The 16058-nt window shown below is 37.5% G+C and overlaps 1 protein-coding gene across 1 annotated transcript; it reads right to left on the reverse strand.

The window, feature by feature from the left end:
* Positions 1–271: 271 nt before the first annotated feature.
* On the reverse strand, positions 272–16052 carry IFT88 (intraflagellar transport 88). Its single transcript, XM_010729058.1, is given in 18 exon segments — positions 272–426; positions 1032–1218; positions 1859–1920; positions 1923–1944; positions 3019–3118; positions 4766–4852; positions 5235–5305; positions 6911–7142; positions 7240–7354; positions 8026–8128; positions 8966–9070; positions 10459–10549; positions 11481–11550; positions 11642–11705; positions 12486–12539; positions 13665–13721; positions 14769–14831; positions 15773–16052. Coding segments are annotated over 18 exon segments (1713 nt in total). The 5' UTR covers positions 15863–16052; the 3' UTR covers positions 272–286.
* Positions 16053–16058: the final 6 nt, after the last annotated feature.

Below are 16058 nucleotides of genomic sequence, written 5' to 3' on the forward strand. Positions count from 1 at the left end.
TCAGCAGCATTTTAAACAATCCAGGACATACTTTAATACTGACCGTGAATGTTTAGCTATTCCCTGACACACTGATTAATGCAACAGGAGTAGCATTAACATATTTCCCCACTTGCTTCACTGGAAATGTCAAAGAAGGTTTTAAATTCCGTCCCTATTTTAATAAATATCAGAGAATCAATCTATGCATAATCGTCCTAATTATAATGGACGCTACAGTAAATTTCTTAGTCTTCCTGACATGGTTTAAACACATATTTCAGCTGAAATGAGTTTACCAAAACCATCATCCCTTATCATAACACAGAAAAGGATACATGTCTGCTATTTGGTGAAGGACCTGGGCACTATTTCCAAGTATTGCATGGAGTTTCAGGAAACAATCCAAAGCTTCATCTGTTCTGTTTAACTTCTTGTATGTTAAACCTAAAAAATAAAATAAAAAAGGTTACATTGTAAGTGCAATGAGAAAAAGGTGGATTCAGTACATTAATTAAGAGAAGAACCAAGAAAAATAAAATAGGGACATGAAAGCCAACAGCAGAGTAACTGCCTTGACACCAATGATCTCTACTACTTAAATCATCCTTATTGTTCTTTAATTAATTCTTTCCTGCTGTTACGATATTAGGTGATAAAGGCAAGAAACACGAAGATAATCAAAGACCAAGAACATAACTCATCTCACTTTTAGAACAAGATGAATGAGGAAAAGGAATGGCTCCCAGAGCAGAATGATGGTAATGGTTTAATACTGCTAAACTTAGCAGATTTTGGTAGATAGGAATATTTCCATCAATTGTTATATACAAAGCAACTTATCAACACCAACTGGTAACTGCAGATGAGTTAATGATTTATTTTTTGTAGAAGAGATAGGAAGATCATATTCTACTACAACATAAACTACTGAATAAAGTAGTAACAATTACTATGCATTTATACACAAGAAAACTGTAAAAGCCAGATTCTCAGAAACACTGGTATTACCTTTAGGCAAAAACTCAATCACAAAACCACGTTTGGCTTACCAAGGTTATAAAGTGCTTCAGTGCAAGAGCAATCATTCCTGAGAGCCTCTTTATAAAACTCAGCTGCTTTTTCGTAGTCTTCATTTGCAAAAACAGTATTTCCTTTGTTAGTTAGTGCTGCTGGGTTGTACCTATCAGAACTGACAGCTAAATCTGCATAGTTTGTTGCTTGTGCCAATTCATTCTCCTATATGAACAAAACCAACACTGTATTAGTCATTTCTCAGTTTTCTTGCAGTTCTGGCTTCTCATGGTTACTACAATAGAATTTAAAAAGATTAAGGATGAAAAAAATTATAGACTCTTCAATCTGAAAATATTCCTTATGTATTTTAATAATCTCTCTAAAATTTCAGAGAAATTAGCACTTGAGACCTGTCCTGCCATTCCCTTCCATTCAGTCTGGAAGTTTTCACTGCTGCAACAATGAATGCTTGTTTAAAAACTAAAGACAAAAATAAACCCTCAAACCCTACAAATTCCATACACAAACATATCTGACTAATCTACATACTGCACACGTCCCCGAAGTTCAGACAGGGGCTGCAGGAGACAGGCTTTAAATGCAGGTGGTGAACTTCAGCACAGATCATACTTTAGGTATACTTCCGTGACCTGGACATCAACCTCACTGTTCCACCCAGCAGCAGCAGACAAGGGACATGCCCCAAACTATAGCCAGAGGAATATGTTCCAGTAGTGTTCTTCTAACATGCAGTTTCCTGCTGTTTGTGCAGGTTTAAATAAACACAAAAATTGCTACAAAGATACAGAAATCGCTGCATCAGGTTTGGTTCTGAAGTGGTTTTGTTGAAGCACACACTTACCAAATAATAAAGGAACGAAAGGTTTGTTGCAGCTGCACTCTTTACTCTGCTATCCTTTTTTCAAACATTTTTAAAGTCTCCAGTGCCTAGAAGCAATTCAGAAACTACTTAATTCCCACTGAAGCAAACACCACAGCATTGAGAAAGCACACATTGAGCACTGAGAAACAAACGTGCAGGGGAGGAGACAGGGAGGAGAGGAAGAACTCCAGAAACCAGAAGAGCTCAAATACAGAGAAAGGAAGGTGAACTTAAGCACATGGCCTTGCGTGTATCCTTCCAGGTGATGGGAAGCTGAAAGATCTTAGACCGTGACAGAAGTATTGAGATTCAGCTAGAATTCTGCTCTATATGATCTCTCATATTCCCTGCAACTCATGCTAACTTGGACTGCTATACTCTCCTTTAGCAATGATTCCTGTCACTAACTATAAAAAACAACCTACAAAGCGTGGTAAAAGGAAATTGAGCAAATCCGATCTGAGCTTCCTGTTGTTCGGATGAAGGTTTTTAAACTGCTATCATTTCAAAATGAACCTCTTTCATAGGCAAAGAGATGATGAAAACGTGCTCTTATCCATTGCCCTGAAATCTATAAGAAAGTTGATTAAAAGCAAGAAGTGCATTTGACTTAAAACTTCCTACAAAAATGCCATTAGACAATAACAAAAGCTTGAACCTTGGAAGCTGTGATATAAATCTATACACACCTTCAGTGGCAATTTACATGCAGGTAAAGGAAAGCTGTAGCTAAAATTATACTGTACATATTAACAGTATTTTTGGTAACATGGTAACAGTTTTTGCCATGAGATCAGTTCAGCACAAAGTTCATCAGCAGAAACTGCCCTTAAGGTTCCACTGACTGCACTGACTCCATCTGCATTAATTGTAATCATGACTTGGACAGCCAGGAAAGATAACAAAAGTCAGGTGTCTTAATTTTGAAGTGAACTGCATTCATTGCAACTTCTACAGTAGAAATTTCATTGAGATTAACTGTTCTCTCTCTAGTATTAAATTACCTTAATGAGCAGCATCAGTATAATCATGGTGCTTGCCTAAATTATTCCTACTGTTGCTGAAAAATGTGTTGCGACCACATAAGATGTCTCTGACAATACTATATTAAAAAGAAACGATGTGAGAAGTTACTATACCTGGTTAAAATCCCTTTGTCTCAAATAAGTAGTGGCTTTATTTATCTCCAGGTCATTGGCTAACTCTACGTAGTGGGAAGCTTTTACTGCTTCAACACACCTGCAACAGAAAGAAATCCGATGTACAAAATGTATCTTTGCAAATGCCACTTCAAGGTACAGACTCTTGCTGTCAATTCCTTTTCCCAATGGGGTTCTTAGCTATTCCTTTTTTTACAAAGGCAAACAGCATTTCCATTAAAAACATTTTAAAACACATTTTGTTTCCATCATCTACCTCAATAACACTGCCTCTGCTTTCTTCAATCAGTTGCCTAAATATCATGTCATTTTCCAACACTGAGTGAATGCTGCAATACTGATTGCTTTCTGGAATGCCAAGATTATGTTGAGAACTCTATATAAGAAGCTAAGAAATTCAAAGAATATTCATCCCTACTTTATTTTTGTAAAGAACATTCACTTGGTGAGAAGTACATGTAGTACTCAGAGCACTCAAACTAGTATCTGGGAAAACAAGCTCAAAATGCTGGTTAAGCTAAGATCTACAACTTCTTTACAGGACTTCAATACCTTAGCCTTGAAGGGGGAAGAGAATCTGTCCTGACACCCACCCAACAATTCCACACATCTCACTGCTGAGTTCTTTAGTTACCCAGAACTGTGGTCTTTCATACCACATTCTACTTAATGAAAAGTATTCTGTGGAATGCATGAAGGAAACTGAGCATCTGACAAACTGAAATAAATGAATTTATTAAGATTTCTTAAATGAGGAAAAAAAGAAAACAAACACAAGCTACAGAGCAAACAAATCGGCCTTACTAAGCACATGCCAAGTTGCAAAGCAACAAAATAATGTTCACAGTACATACTGTTCTGATAAGTCAGAAGGCAGAAGCAGGGAAATGACTGAATCATATGATATTAAATCATCAGACACCACCTTGTGGGCTCTGGCAGACAAAGCACGTCTTTAGTGTAAGAGATTATTTCATCTTAGTGTAAGTTAATTAATGAACTAGAATTATAGGACCTTCAGTGTTTGTAAATACTCCTAATTGGCCAACAAAAGACAAAGGAAGGAAAGTTTCCTTTTCCCATCAAACTTATTTCACAGAGTAACAGGGGCTGGAAGAGATCTCTGGAGATCATCATTCCTACTAATAATTTTTATGCTGTCCTAATTGAAATTGTCTTTTTTTTTTTTCTTTAAAAAAAAATAGACCTCTGATGTAACAAATACACCAGAAAGCAAAAGCTAAGCTGTAAATAAAAAAAATTTCACATATACATACATATAAGTATAAATTTACAAATGAAATGCAAATAAACATTTCTAGTAATATGTAGATAACTATGTTCATTATGTTGTCTTCCAACTTAAAGATCCATTTCCATTGTGTTCTGTGTGTACATGGACATCATATCTGCTGAGACTTTTAGTAAGTTCTGAAATTTTCAAATTCAACTGAATTTTACAAAGCTTCCTTTGTGCTCACGTACAGCAGATTAAAACTTATTTCATCGCCAAGTTTCACTGCTGCAACAAAATTCTTTTTTAAACACAGAATATGCTCTGTTTTTTTCTCCAGTGCCTTACAGAGTCAAACTGAATACAGCCTGGACCCTACCCTTGAGATGTGCAGCAAACTGCACTCTCCAGATTCATAACCAACTCATGTTTCATAACCAACACCAGACTGGCACACAGGTTAGACAGAAAGAAGCCTTGCTGAACTCTTACCAGTCATAGCCCACAGCAAAGGATGTCTCAATTACTGGTGCTATCAGTTTAGCAGCTGTCATGATATAATCCTCTGCCAGGGACTTCCTAAGGTAAAACAAATGAACACTAACCAACTTTAAAACAAACACACAAACATGTCACAATTTCAAAATCACGTATGCAAGAAATAACCAAACCTTGTTCTTGCCCTTTCCTGCACTCAGGAGACAGTCTGACAATTCAATCTAACCAGCCCCCTGCTGCTACTACTGCTGCCTTGTATCTTGACAGTGCTCTCCGTTTTTAATGTTTTCCTTTCCCTGCACACTCTAGTTTCATTAACAAACAAACAACAAAACAACAACCTGAAGCTGCAAGCTTTAAGCAGTGCAACCCACCACATAAGAGGTAGATGGCTTATTTTTAATACTTTCAGGAACAAAAACCTACAGCATTACAGTCAAGAAGGAACAGACTCCACTATTACCTCTCACGTTCTATTTGTCTTAAACTGTCGTTTTTGATGGCTTCAATCAATAGATTTGTATGTGGATCATCCTGGATGGGGACAAAACAACTGTAAATAGTTATGCCAGTACACATGCATTTTAACCTGACTGTAAACATAAATATATGCAGATTACATAACCTATGGTGTTATTTACTTTCCGCACTTTAAAAGCTGAATTCAATTTAAAGTAGTCCTAATGCTAATTACAAAACCTCAAGTTTGACCACAGCTACTTTCATCCCGTTTCAGTGCTCAGGCACGTGGCTCATGGCTCACACTACGGCTGCTGACAGGTGCACTCAGTGTCCCGTGCATCAGAGTGGAAGGCTGACTGAGAAGCCTGCATCCAAATACCAGTGAGAACCCCACGTTTGAAAATAAGAACATGCTTCAGCGTTTGCTGAAAGGCAGTGGGACGCAGCAGATGGACAAAGTGCAGCACCTTGTCATTACAACAGTTCACACAACTGTTTTGCAGTTTCTCTCACATGTGTACATTCCTCTTAGTTCTGACAGAAACATACAGAGGTGAGGTGCTAGCCACTCCTTGCTGATTTGCTAGAGATAGATCGAAGATTCAAACAAAATGAAGAACAGAACAAGATTTCATCAATTTTTCCTCTGACTACTTCATAGCAAAACAGCAAACTTGGAATGACCATTAAAACTATACTAACTTATCCTTACAAAGAACATTCAGAATCCAGAGCTTTTCTTCCAACCAGTGATGTTACAAAGCCTCTGCAAATGTTCAGTGGTCCCTATTGCTACATAATTCCCAATATGAGAAACTGTATCAACTATATAATAAAAATATACATGTAAAAGAAACATAAGAAATTGTATCTAAATGTGTATCAATAGTAATAAAATACATATAATAATATAATCACGTATCAATAATAATAATAATGATATAATATAAAATATACAGTTTCACATAGTAAATGTTATTTGCTTATGGTAGGTGCTACAAAGCAACAACTACAGTTGAGTTGCAAAGATCTTTGATCTTTAGGACTGAAAAAGAAGCTATGTGAATTAAAAAAAGAGATTGCTAAGAGTATATAAAGTGTTTGTCTTAATCTTTCTGTAAACAATCCTTTTAAAAGGACCCTAAACCTATTCATTATTTTTCCTTTCTTTATATAATGAACAGTTGGTTTCATGCTAAAAAGGAAGTTCAGTTTCCAACAAATTCTATACTAGCTAAAATAAGAATCTCTACACTTCACTTAAACCTTCCCTTTGTTAAGAAGACAACAGTATAACCAGTTTTATTAGCATTTATATAACTCACACTAACTCATTTATTTGCTCCTCTTGTTTCAACTTATGATTCAGCAAAATGTTAAATAAACAAAGGATGCAAAGCAATGAGTGAGTCTAAGTCAGCCCAGATGAACTTCGACAAAAATCTTTCAGGCAATTTTATACAGACTGTATCTTTTGAGGAAAAAATATTCAAACATTCTCAACATCTTTTGCATTTCTGAGTGGTGCTGCCATGCTAAATTCATCCCAGTAAAAAAATGTTACATATGCACATACACATCAATTTACATATTTGTTATAGTCGAAGCATTCAACATCTCTCCCTCTTCCTCCTGATTTATACATATAAATACAGCATTTATTTTGTTCTAACTTACATTTGCAGAAACGTATTTGTCATCATAATCCACTTCCAAGGGAACTGCAATCAGTTTTTGGAATGCTTTTTTCATTTGTTCACTGTCTCCAATAGCAAAGTAACATACAATCAGGTTGAAGCCTGCCTTCAAGTTTGGGGACAAGCTCATAATATGTTCAAATGAAGAAATGGCATCCATGTACTGGCCAGTTTTAATAAATGCAACTCCAATATTTTGCATTATTTTAATCCTAAGCAAAGAAATCAGAGTTAGGTTACACTTTTATAAACTATCATGCTGTACTCAAAATTTTCATTTCAAAACCGTGCTGAACAGTACAAGCTCACCTCATCTCTTTGTGGACACTAGGAATCTGGTCTAGAGCCATGCGGTAGAACTTGATAGCTTTGGAATAGTTCCGTTGTTTTAAATATATATTTCCCATATTGACCTTCAGTCTACCTGTCACAAGAAGGCAATGAGTTATAATCTTTTAAAGCATAATTACAGCAGCTTTTAAAACTAGTTGAAAGGGAGATTAGAACAACTTTTTTTTTTTACTAAAATGAGTCCGTTACAATCATCCTTTAAAGGCGTTCCTTTAAAGGAACAGCTTCCAGGTAACTCCGACCAAGGAGATAAAATAACAGCAAAACCTAAAAAAAGACTATCAATGTAAGACGTATCTCTCATTTTTGATTGTGGGCTGAGGGATGAACTAGACATTCATGATGGTGTGCTCCAGGAAGGCAGCTGTAAATAAGCACCTCAGAGAAAGAGGTGGTGGAATCTGTAGGAGTCTCAAAGATGTGCAAAACGCTGAAGGAAGATTTCAGAAAGAGCAAGCTGAGTCAAAAGAGGAAAAAAAAAAAATTAATATCAGAGTAGACAACATAGTATGTTCCGTGAGCAAATGGTGTATTTGACTTTGTGCTCTGTTATGGAAAGAAAAGACTGCATGAGCTGAAAGAGTGTTAACCACACTAAATTGTACCAAGCCAAACAGTATGAGCATCCACCACTCATCCTGGCAGATGTGAGAGCTGAGGTCTCTTTGAGTCAACACATACAGATGAGGTCCTGATTTGGAATGCTTGACTACCAAATTTTATTCATTTTGGTACATAACCTACCTCCATTGTTGAACATCTTATTCTTCACTATAACTTGGTAAGTGTTCAGTGCTTCAGCATACATTTCATTAGCAGCATACTGACTGGCCAGATTGAAAAGAACCTAGACACCAAAAAAAAATTATAGGTATGGGAAAAGAATGTTCTTATCTCAAAACTGTAATACATTTGAACTCATAGTAGATACTTTCAGATAAATTTTACCTAAGAAACATGGCTTTTGCCAATTTTAACTTCCCATCTTTAATGCTCCTTTGTTCTTTAAGATAATACTCAGAAACGGTATAATTTATGACTCCCAACGTGTGGAAAATGGTCTTGCACAGTTTATGAAGAAAATTTTTTGAACTTCTATTTCAAAAAAAGAAGTTCAGTTGGAGTCAGGTAAAACATCCCCAGCATTTATCTCAGCTTCACTGGAAATTTCTCTGTGAAATACGCAACTAAATCTGCCTAACTTGTTGCATTTACCACTTTCTCTATCGCAAGTTAAGATACTAATATATTTTTTGTCATAATGTGTTCCCTGATACTTAAAGGTTCAAGATAAGGGCAATGTTTGATTCTCCTGTTTTCTTCTCCTTTGTATTCACACATTTCCTACATACTTATTTTTGAAGTATGGAGCTTACGTTTCCTACATTTTGATATGTGCTTTTTTGATGTGATAGGTAGCTGGAACATCCCTGGGTGGCCTTCAATTTATACTGACTATGTGATGGATTCCTCATCTCTGGAGGTATTTAACAATGTGTGGATGTGGCACCACAGGACATGTTTTAGCATTAGGACTCTATAGGTCAGGTTGATAGGTGGATTTCATTATCTTGAAGGCCTTTTCCACCTTAGGTGATTCTCTGATTACAGCATGCACACAGCAATAATGAAACATCATTAGCTACCAACACACTTTAGTCATTGAAGACTTCTAAGTACTTACTGAGTAAGTGAGATCTAAGTTGATGCTTTCTGAAGTAGCAGTTTGTTCACGTTGCCTCACTAATACTCTTTCCTTTCTTCCAGCTTCTTTTGCTTTTTCCAGAGCCTTAAATTAAAAACTGAAATTTAGTGATGCCTCAAATCTTCCTAATAGAAGACCACAAAAACACATTCAAAACAAGTATGAAAATAATATACTCATGTCTCTTTTCTTTAGGCACACAAGTGTACACAATTCTTGAAAAGTAGCACTATGACCCATAGAAGTGTGTTAACTACCAATAAGCAGACATAGTTATTTAAGTCAGCTTAGTTGCAATACTTTTACAGTAGTTACACAATACGTATATACACACACATATATAAAACGTGCCATAATCACAAGCATAGAAATGTGATTCTACTTGCATGAATTATAGAAACTGCATACAAATTAAGGGTGACAAAAATGATTAAGGAACTGAAGCATCTCTCTATAAGAAGAGGCTGATAGAACTGGGACTGTTCAGTCTGGAGGAGGCTCAGGGGAGGATCCCATCAATGCCCAAAAATACCTGAAGGGAGGATGCCAAAAGGATGGAGGCTCTGCAGCTGAGTGGCGCCCAGTGCCCAGACAAGAGGCAATAGGCACAAACTGGAATACAGAAGGCTCCCCCTGAATACCAGGAAGCACTTCTGTGCTGTGTGAGTGATGGAGCACCAGCACCAACTGCCCAGAGGCAGTGGAGTCTCCTCCTCAGAGATCTTCCAAAGCCGCCTCGACACAACCCTGCTCTGGGTGTCCCTGTTTGAGCACAAGTTGGACCAGGTGACCTCCAGAGGTCCCTGCAAGCCTCAGTTATCCTATAATTCTAAACAAAGAGCAGGGCTGTATGTTTCTGTCCAAACTGTACCTACGACAGCCCACACATTCAGACAGCTGAGGTAAGATTAAGTGATCATCTTCCTTGACAAAAGAGAGAGATTCAAAACGGTGTGAATTAGATTATGGATAGAAAACATTCCTTTATGTCAGACAAAAGTACAACAGTTATTAAAAATGCTGACTTGCCCAAATAGCTTAAACTCACTAACTATATCCATAAAAAATGTAAATAAAATGAGTTGTTACTTAGCCTCTAACAACTGCAAAGACACGTTGCACCTGCAACAGGGCAAATGCATTCAAACTGCCTCCTGGAAAAAGGTCCATAGCAATCTTCAACTATACCTAGGACCTGTTTTGGAAAATGGCCTGGGCCAAAACTGTAACAGTAAGTTTGCTGACCTAAGCTCAGGAATGAGTTGATTCACAAATAAAGCATTGTGTACATCAAAGAGTGTCATTTTCCTGAGCTGTAGTAAAGCACAGACCATTAAATGGTATAAAGCAGTTCAGAAAGGTACTTTATTCATCTTCTGCTCTAATTGTACTTCCACAAACTGCTTTACTAGACTTCTCATTATTGGTGTTTCAAATAATACCAAATGAAAAAACAAATCCAGAATAAATACCAATTTCAAGTCTCCACAGCTGTTGGCAATGCAACTTTCTTCAACCAGTTCATTCACTTTTTTTTCTAACTGCCTAATCTTCTCTTCTGAGCTAAAATAAACACAAGAAAAGGATTGACTACCATTAGTAATACATTGGCAAATACTTAAGCTTTAAGGCAGCGTATTCTCAGTAAAACAAGATGATACTTCACTACTAACTGGTTTTTCCATCAGACAATATAATGTGAAACTATGCCCAAAGAACCTCCAAAGATATTACATTTGCACACACAGAGGCCTAAGAAAACATAAATTCTCTTATGAAAAAGGGACAGACGTGCAAATATCCCACACACAAGTTGTTGATCTGAAATAATGACAGTACAAACAGATGCACTGGTGAAACTTTCAAATTAACATCTAGTGAAATAAAATATTGTATTAAAAGCAATTAATTGAAATTTCATCTGCATATATAACTTTAAAGTATTTTGCTTTAAAGTTCTTATTTGTCTGTATTTATTCTTTTCATTTAAACAACCAACATTTCAGTAGGATTCCCTACTCCTAAATGCATTTAAGGAATACAAATGTTGCAAAAAGCTCATCAATACTCACAGCAGACTGCAAAACTTTCACAACTTCAGTTCTAACTCAAATGTTAAGGCCAGACAGTGAACAGGGAGAAAGAGCAAGCAGACTCTCTCTGAGCTGCACAAATCACGGTGCCCCTTGCCTGTGATACACTTTTATAACACTCTGCAATCCTATTCAGTATCACAGCATTCATGTGGCAACAGCCACATCCAAGCTGCTAGCTACAGTTGGAACCAGAAATCTCTGAAAGCAGACTTTCCTTCAAGTCAGTACAACTACTCCAGAGAGTCAGGTGACCATGCAGGTAAATGTCTGTGGCTCTATTCCACCAAGTTAAGTTTGGCCTCTCAAGGTTTCATAACTGCATGTATGTTTCTAAGCTCTGCTGTCAGCTGCTCTTTGTACTCTTAATGCTTTGAAATCAAGAGCAAAACTGAACCAACCTGTCTGGATTTTTCATTTCCAGAGGTGGAGCAGGACCTCTTGCTTGGCCAAGAGGATCAAATAAAGAACCTGCAAAATTGAGAGTACTGAAAATTTCAGAGTACTGAACACTGTAAGATAACATCTTCCTCTGATAGCATGCCATTTCTACAAACTGTACCTCTCATAGCTGCCTTAGTGTAACCTGCAGCTTGCACCGCTGTCATTGGCCGAGCAACCCCATCCTTAAATAAAAAGGAAGAAAGATTAAAAAACATATCATGGGCAGCACAGGCAACAGTTACACACTAAGAAACATTTAAGCGCAAAAATCAATTGTTAACGCCTCAGTAAACTGAGTATTTTTAAACTGTTTTAGTTGACCTGCCTCATCACCATGGCATTGCCTGATTTTCTGGACTTTAGGTTAGGCACCATTTCTATGTGGACCCTACTTGGCTTGCTCAGATACTGTTGGGTGGTGCCTGGCTGGTGATGCTCCCGCAGTGCTCAACAGATGATTTCCTCTTGGGATCTTGGCTGCCTTCCCTTAGAGAGCAGCTCCATTCCCAACACTTCCAGATATCTCCTATATCCCACCAGGACTGGTGCAAGGGAATAAACAGTGGCAACTCTCTCTCCTATCACTAAGTCAGTAAGTTTAAGGATGGTGTGGAAAATACTTGGTATGTTGCAGTAGTTTCTTATTAGAGTATAAATGTGTAAGAAAAATGAAAAACAGAATTCACCTTTCTTCCTACTTCAAAAAAAATTATTAATTTGCATGTCAGGAAGTGTTAAGAACAATTATGGTGATGCTGTCTCCAACCACGTGCTCAAATAACATGCTTATCCAAAACATTACACTTGCCATAAGACGCTTTCAAAAAAGGAAAAACTTAAAAAGTGCCATCATTTATATTTAATGGTTATTTGAAACAAGAATATTTGCATAGAACCTAAACACTTAGCAGAAAATACCACTGTTCTGAGTCAGCATAAAATGTAAATATTAAAACTTTTACCTGCACTGCTCCTGTCATTGGTCTTCCCATAGATGAATTTAAAGTCGCCTTTGACTATAAAAATAAGTAACTTGTTTGAAACTGGCATTCAAAGAGCATTAGAAGCCTATAAAGGCTCTGCATAGATAGTTTCCCTTACATTAAGTTTTAAGAGATGATTAAACTCAATCTTAGCAAAATTCCCATTTATATTATTATGTGCAATATACTTGAGCCTGGTAGACCTGAAGATGTGAAACGCTTCAGTTAGCACAAATTTACAATACTCTTTTTATATATTTGGATATTTCTGCCAAACCTTTAAAAAATGCAAACTGTATGAAAGCAAGATAGCAGTACTTTCCATTATTAAATTATTGAAATGACATTTAATCATTACAATTCCTGCATTCTTAAGTCTCAAACAAGTAATTTATGTAAGATTCTGCAGTAAAGTTCTGAATACAGCTGATACAAGATTAGGAACTGTAACTTGTCTGTTTTATCTATGTTATGACATTCTGGACATCCTTCAACCATCATTTCCACTGTAAGCAGTGAAAGGTTTTTTTGCGCTTAACTCTGAATCTTGGTGAGTAATTTGAAGCCACACGTTCACACAGATCATTTTACAATAAAGATAGATACACTTTGCAACTGTCAGTGGGTATCTTTTCCATTAGCCACATACTGTCCTTCTGTACTGCTGTTAGAAGTGTAAAGTAATAAACATATGAAGTAGTAGTAAATGCTGAAGGTTGCTACACATGCAATACAAATACACAAAACCAAAAGGCTTCAGGCCATGAAAAATCATTCCCCTAATTTCCACCCACAAAGCCTATGTTACACCATTTTACCCACTATCCACCACATATATCAGTTCTTTTTCCTTTCTTTCCCCTCTCTGTTTACACAGTGAGGATTGTGGTGCAGAAGTGAATCTGCAGAGTGAAGCAGGCAGTACCATACATGGGACAATGCTCCGGAGATTTCCAGTTCTATGGTGGTCCTGTGGACAACCAATCCACTTCTGGCTGGAGCCTACTAGCTCTGCTTTGAGACAGGATTATTTTATTTAGCTGCACTCAAAAGAACCTTGTTAGCACAGTCCAAGTTTGGGATTAAATGGTAAACTTAATTTGTGGGTAATTTTTTGGTAAATACTTCAATTTTGTTAAATAATAAACAAACACCTACCCCAAATGCAGTATCTATAGGTCTTGAAGTTGCTGTACCAGGAATTTTGGCTGTCACCTGAGTGGGAAAAATAAAAAAAAATAATAAAAAAAAAAATTGCAGCAAACAACTGCATGAGTTAATTATTAGTCATTTTATATAGTGAATTCTTAGAAATGTTGTTTCAATTGTTATAGAAAGGCATACTGTTGTAGAAACAGATTATTGTGGCAAATAATAAAAATTCCTTGTTTGCTTTGTCCTCCAGCTTAACTCCAGAGTTTAACAGAATTGATACTCCACTAACTTTTTACTTAGTTTTCATACAAACAACTGAAAATTGTACATACATGCTATTAGCGGACAAAAAAATAAGAGATGCAATCTTCTGCTGAGTATGGGGCTAAAATTAGGGATAGGACTCTAGAGAACTTCTCCTCTACTGTAACATTCACAGAACCCAACAGCAGGAACTGGGAGAACAAAGAACTGCTCGCTGTAGAAGATCAAAACCATCCAAGGAACCTGAATGCACTCAAGCCCATGAGATGCATCAGATCTTAAAGGAACTGCTAGATTAACTTGCTAAGCCACTCTCAATCATATTTTAAACGTTGTGGTGATCTGATAAAGTTTCCAGTGTCTGGAAAAGGGAACAAAGGGCTTTAGAAGGGAATAAAGAAAGACTCGAGCAACTGCAGTCCACTCAGTCTCACTTCCGTGCCTGGCAAGAACACAGAGCAGATCTCCCTCGAAACTTGGCTAAGGAACATGGAAAACAGAGAGGTGACTGGTGACAGGAGATATGGCTTCACTAAGGGCAAATCATGTCTAACAAATCTGGTGGCCTTCTATGTTAGGCATTTACAGATAAGGGAAGAACAACTGATGTAATCTACCTAGACTTGTGCAAAGTATTAGACGCTGTCTGGCACAACATTCTTGTTTCTAAAACAGAGAGGCATAGATTTTATGGGTGGACCCTGGAAGCACTCAAGACCAGGTGCAATGGGGATTTAGGCAGCCTGGTCTAGAGGAAGTCGCCCCTGCACACTGCAGGGTGGGGATGGAACTGGATAGTCTTTAACCAAACCATTTTATGCTATATTTTTATAAATTACTTACAGGGGGTCTTCTACCATGACTTGTTCTTGCTGCCTGTTGAAAAGCTGTATCATTTTCTAAATCCTGTAAAGAATAAAATAAAATAAAACTTTAAGTCACAACATCCAAAACCACAATCCCAGAACACTATGACTACTGATAGGTAAAAAGTTATTCTTCCTCCAAAAATACTAAAACTGAATGACAGGTCTTACTGACAATAAGTAATGACTGCAGCTGGTCTATCTCGCTGGGTATTTTAGAATAAGAAGTGTAAAAATCAATTATTCCTTGAAAAAAAACAAAAGGTAACACTGAAGATGCAGAGATTAACTGATGAAATATAACATGATTTCTCTCCTTATTATTAGCACTATTTCTGAATTTTAACTGACATCAATGTCTGCCACGCATACGCATAAAGATATCTATCTGAGGTCACACTGAAGTTTCCATGGACTCTGGTATAGCGATTTCATGCAGGATAGCAAAAAAGCTTTGTGACTTTGTGGGATTTGGACCAAATGAGACCCCTCACTCCTTCCTATTGCTCCAATTCCAGTACATCAGAAGGTTTCACTAACTGGTCTGTAGGGTTACTTTGCTACTCCAGATGCTCTGCAAGTTGGGCAGGGACCTGCAGAATGGGGAACCGCATTCTTGTTCCCTTCAGCCCCAGCACATTAAGAGATAGATGACCCATCGATCACTAAATATCAGGAAACTTGCTCCTGCACACTGAGAAACACCACAATGAATGCCAATACAGTCTTCAGATAATTAGGATTTCCTAATCTTTACGTCATGTTAGACTTGTTATGAGATGCGCAAAATCATTTTGTTGGAACAGATAGACGATCAGAAAATATTATTTAAAGAGACCCTGGTGAAGCTTTGTATGTATTGCAAAATGCAGAACGTTTCACTTCAAAGCATCCCTGTACATTACCACACTCGTGTGTTTTTATTTCGTACTCAAAAACTGATTCTCTGTAGGAAAAGCAGGCAAGAGCAAACATTTTTACCTCTGTGTCAAAAGTGGGATTATAATCGTTGTAGCCAGAGTAAAGATCATCCTCGTCTTCCTCAGGAGCTAGGTGCACGTTCTGCATCATTCTTCCTCGAAACACTAAACGTGCCAAACGTGTTGTTAGGAGGCGCTTCAGCAGGTAACCCCCCTCCAGGAGGACGCTCTCCCGTCCCAGCACAGCCCCGTACCGGCCTGGGGTCCGCCCGCCGCGTCGCTGCGCCCCAGAGCAGAACCGCTCCTTTCGGCGGCCGCTCCTCGGCCGCGCCGCGAGGGCTACGGGC

Source organism: Meleagris gallopavo, chromosome 1 (assembly GCF_000146605.3).
Source record: "Meleagris gallopavo isolate NT-WF06-2002-E0010 breed Aviagen turkey brand Nicholas breeding stock chromosome 1, Turkey_5.1, whole genome shotgun sequence".
NCBI lineage: Eukaryota > Metazoa > Chordata > Aves > Galliformes > Phasianidae > Meleagris > Meleagris gallopavo.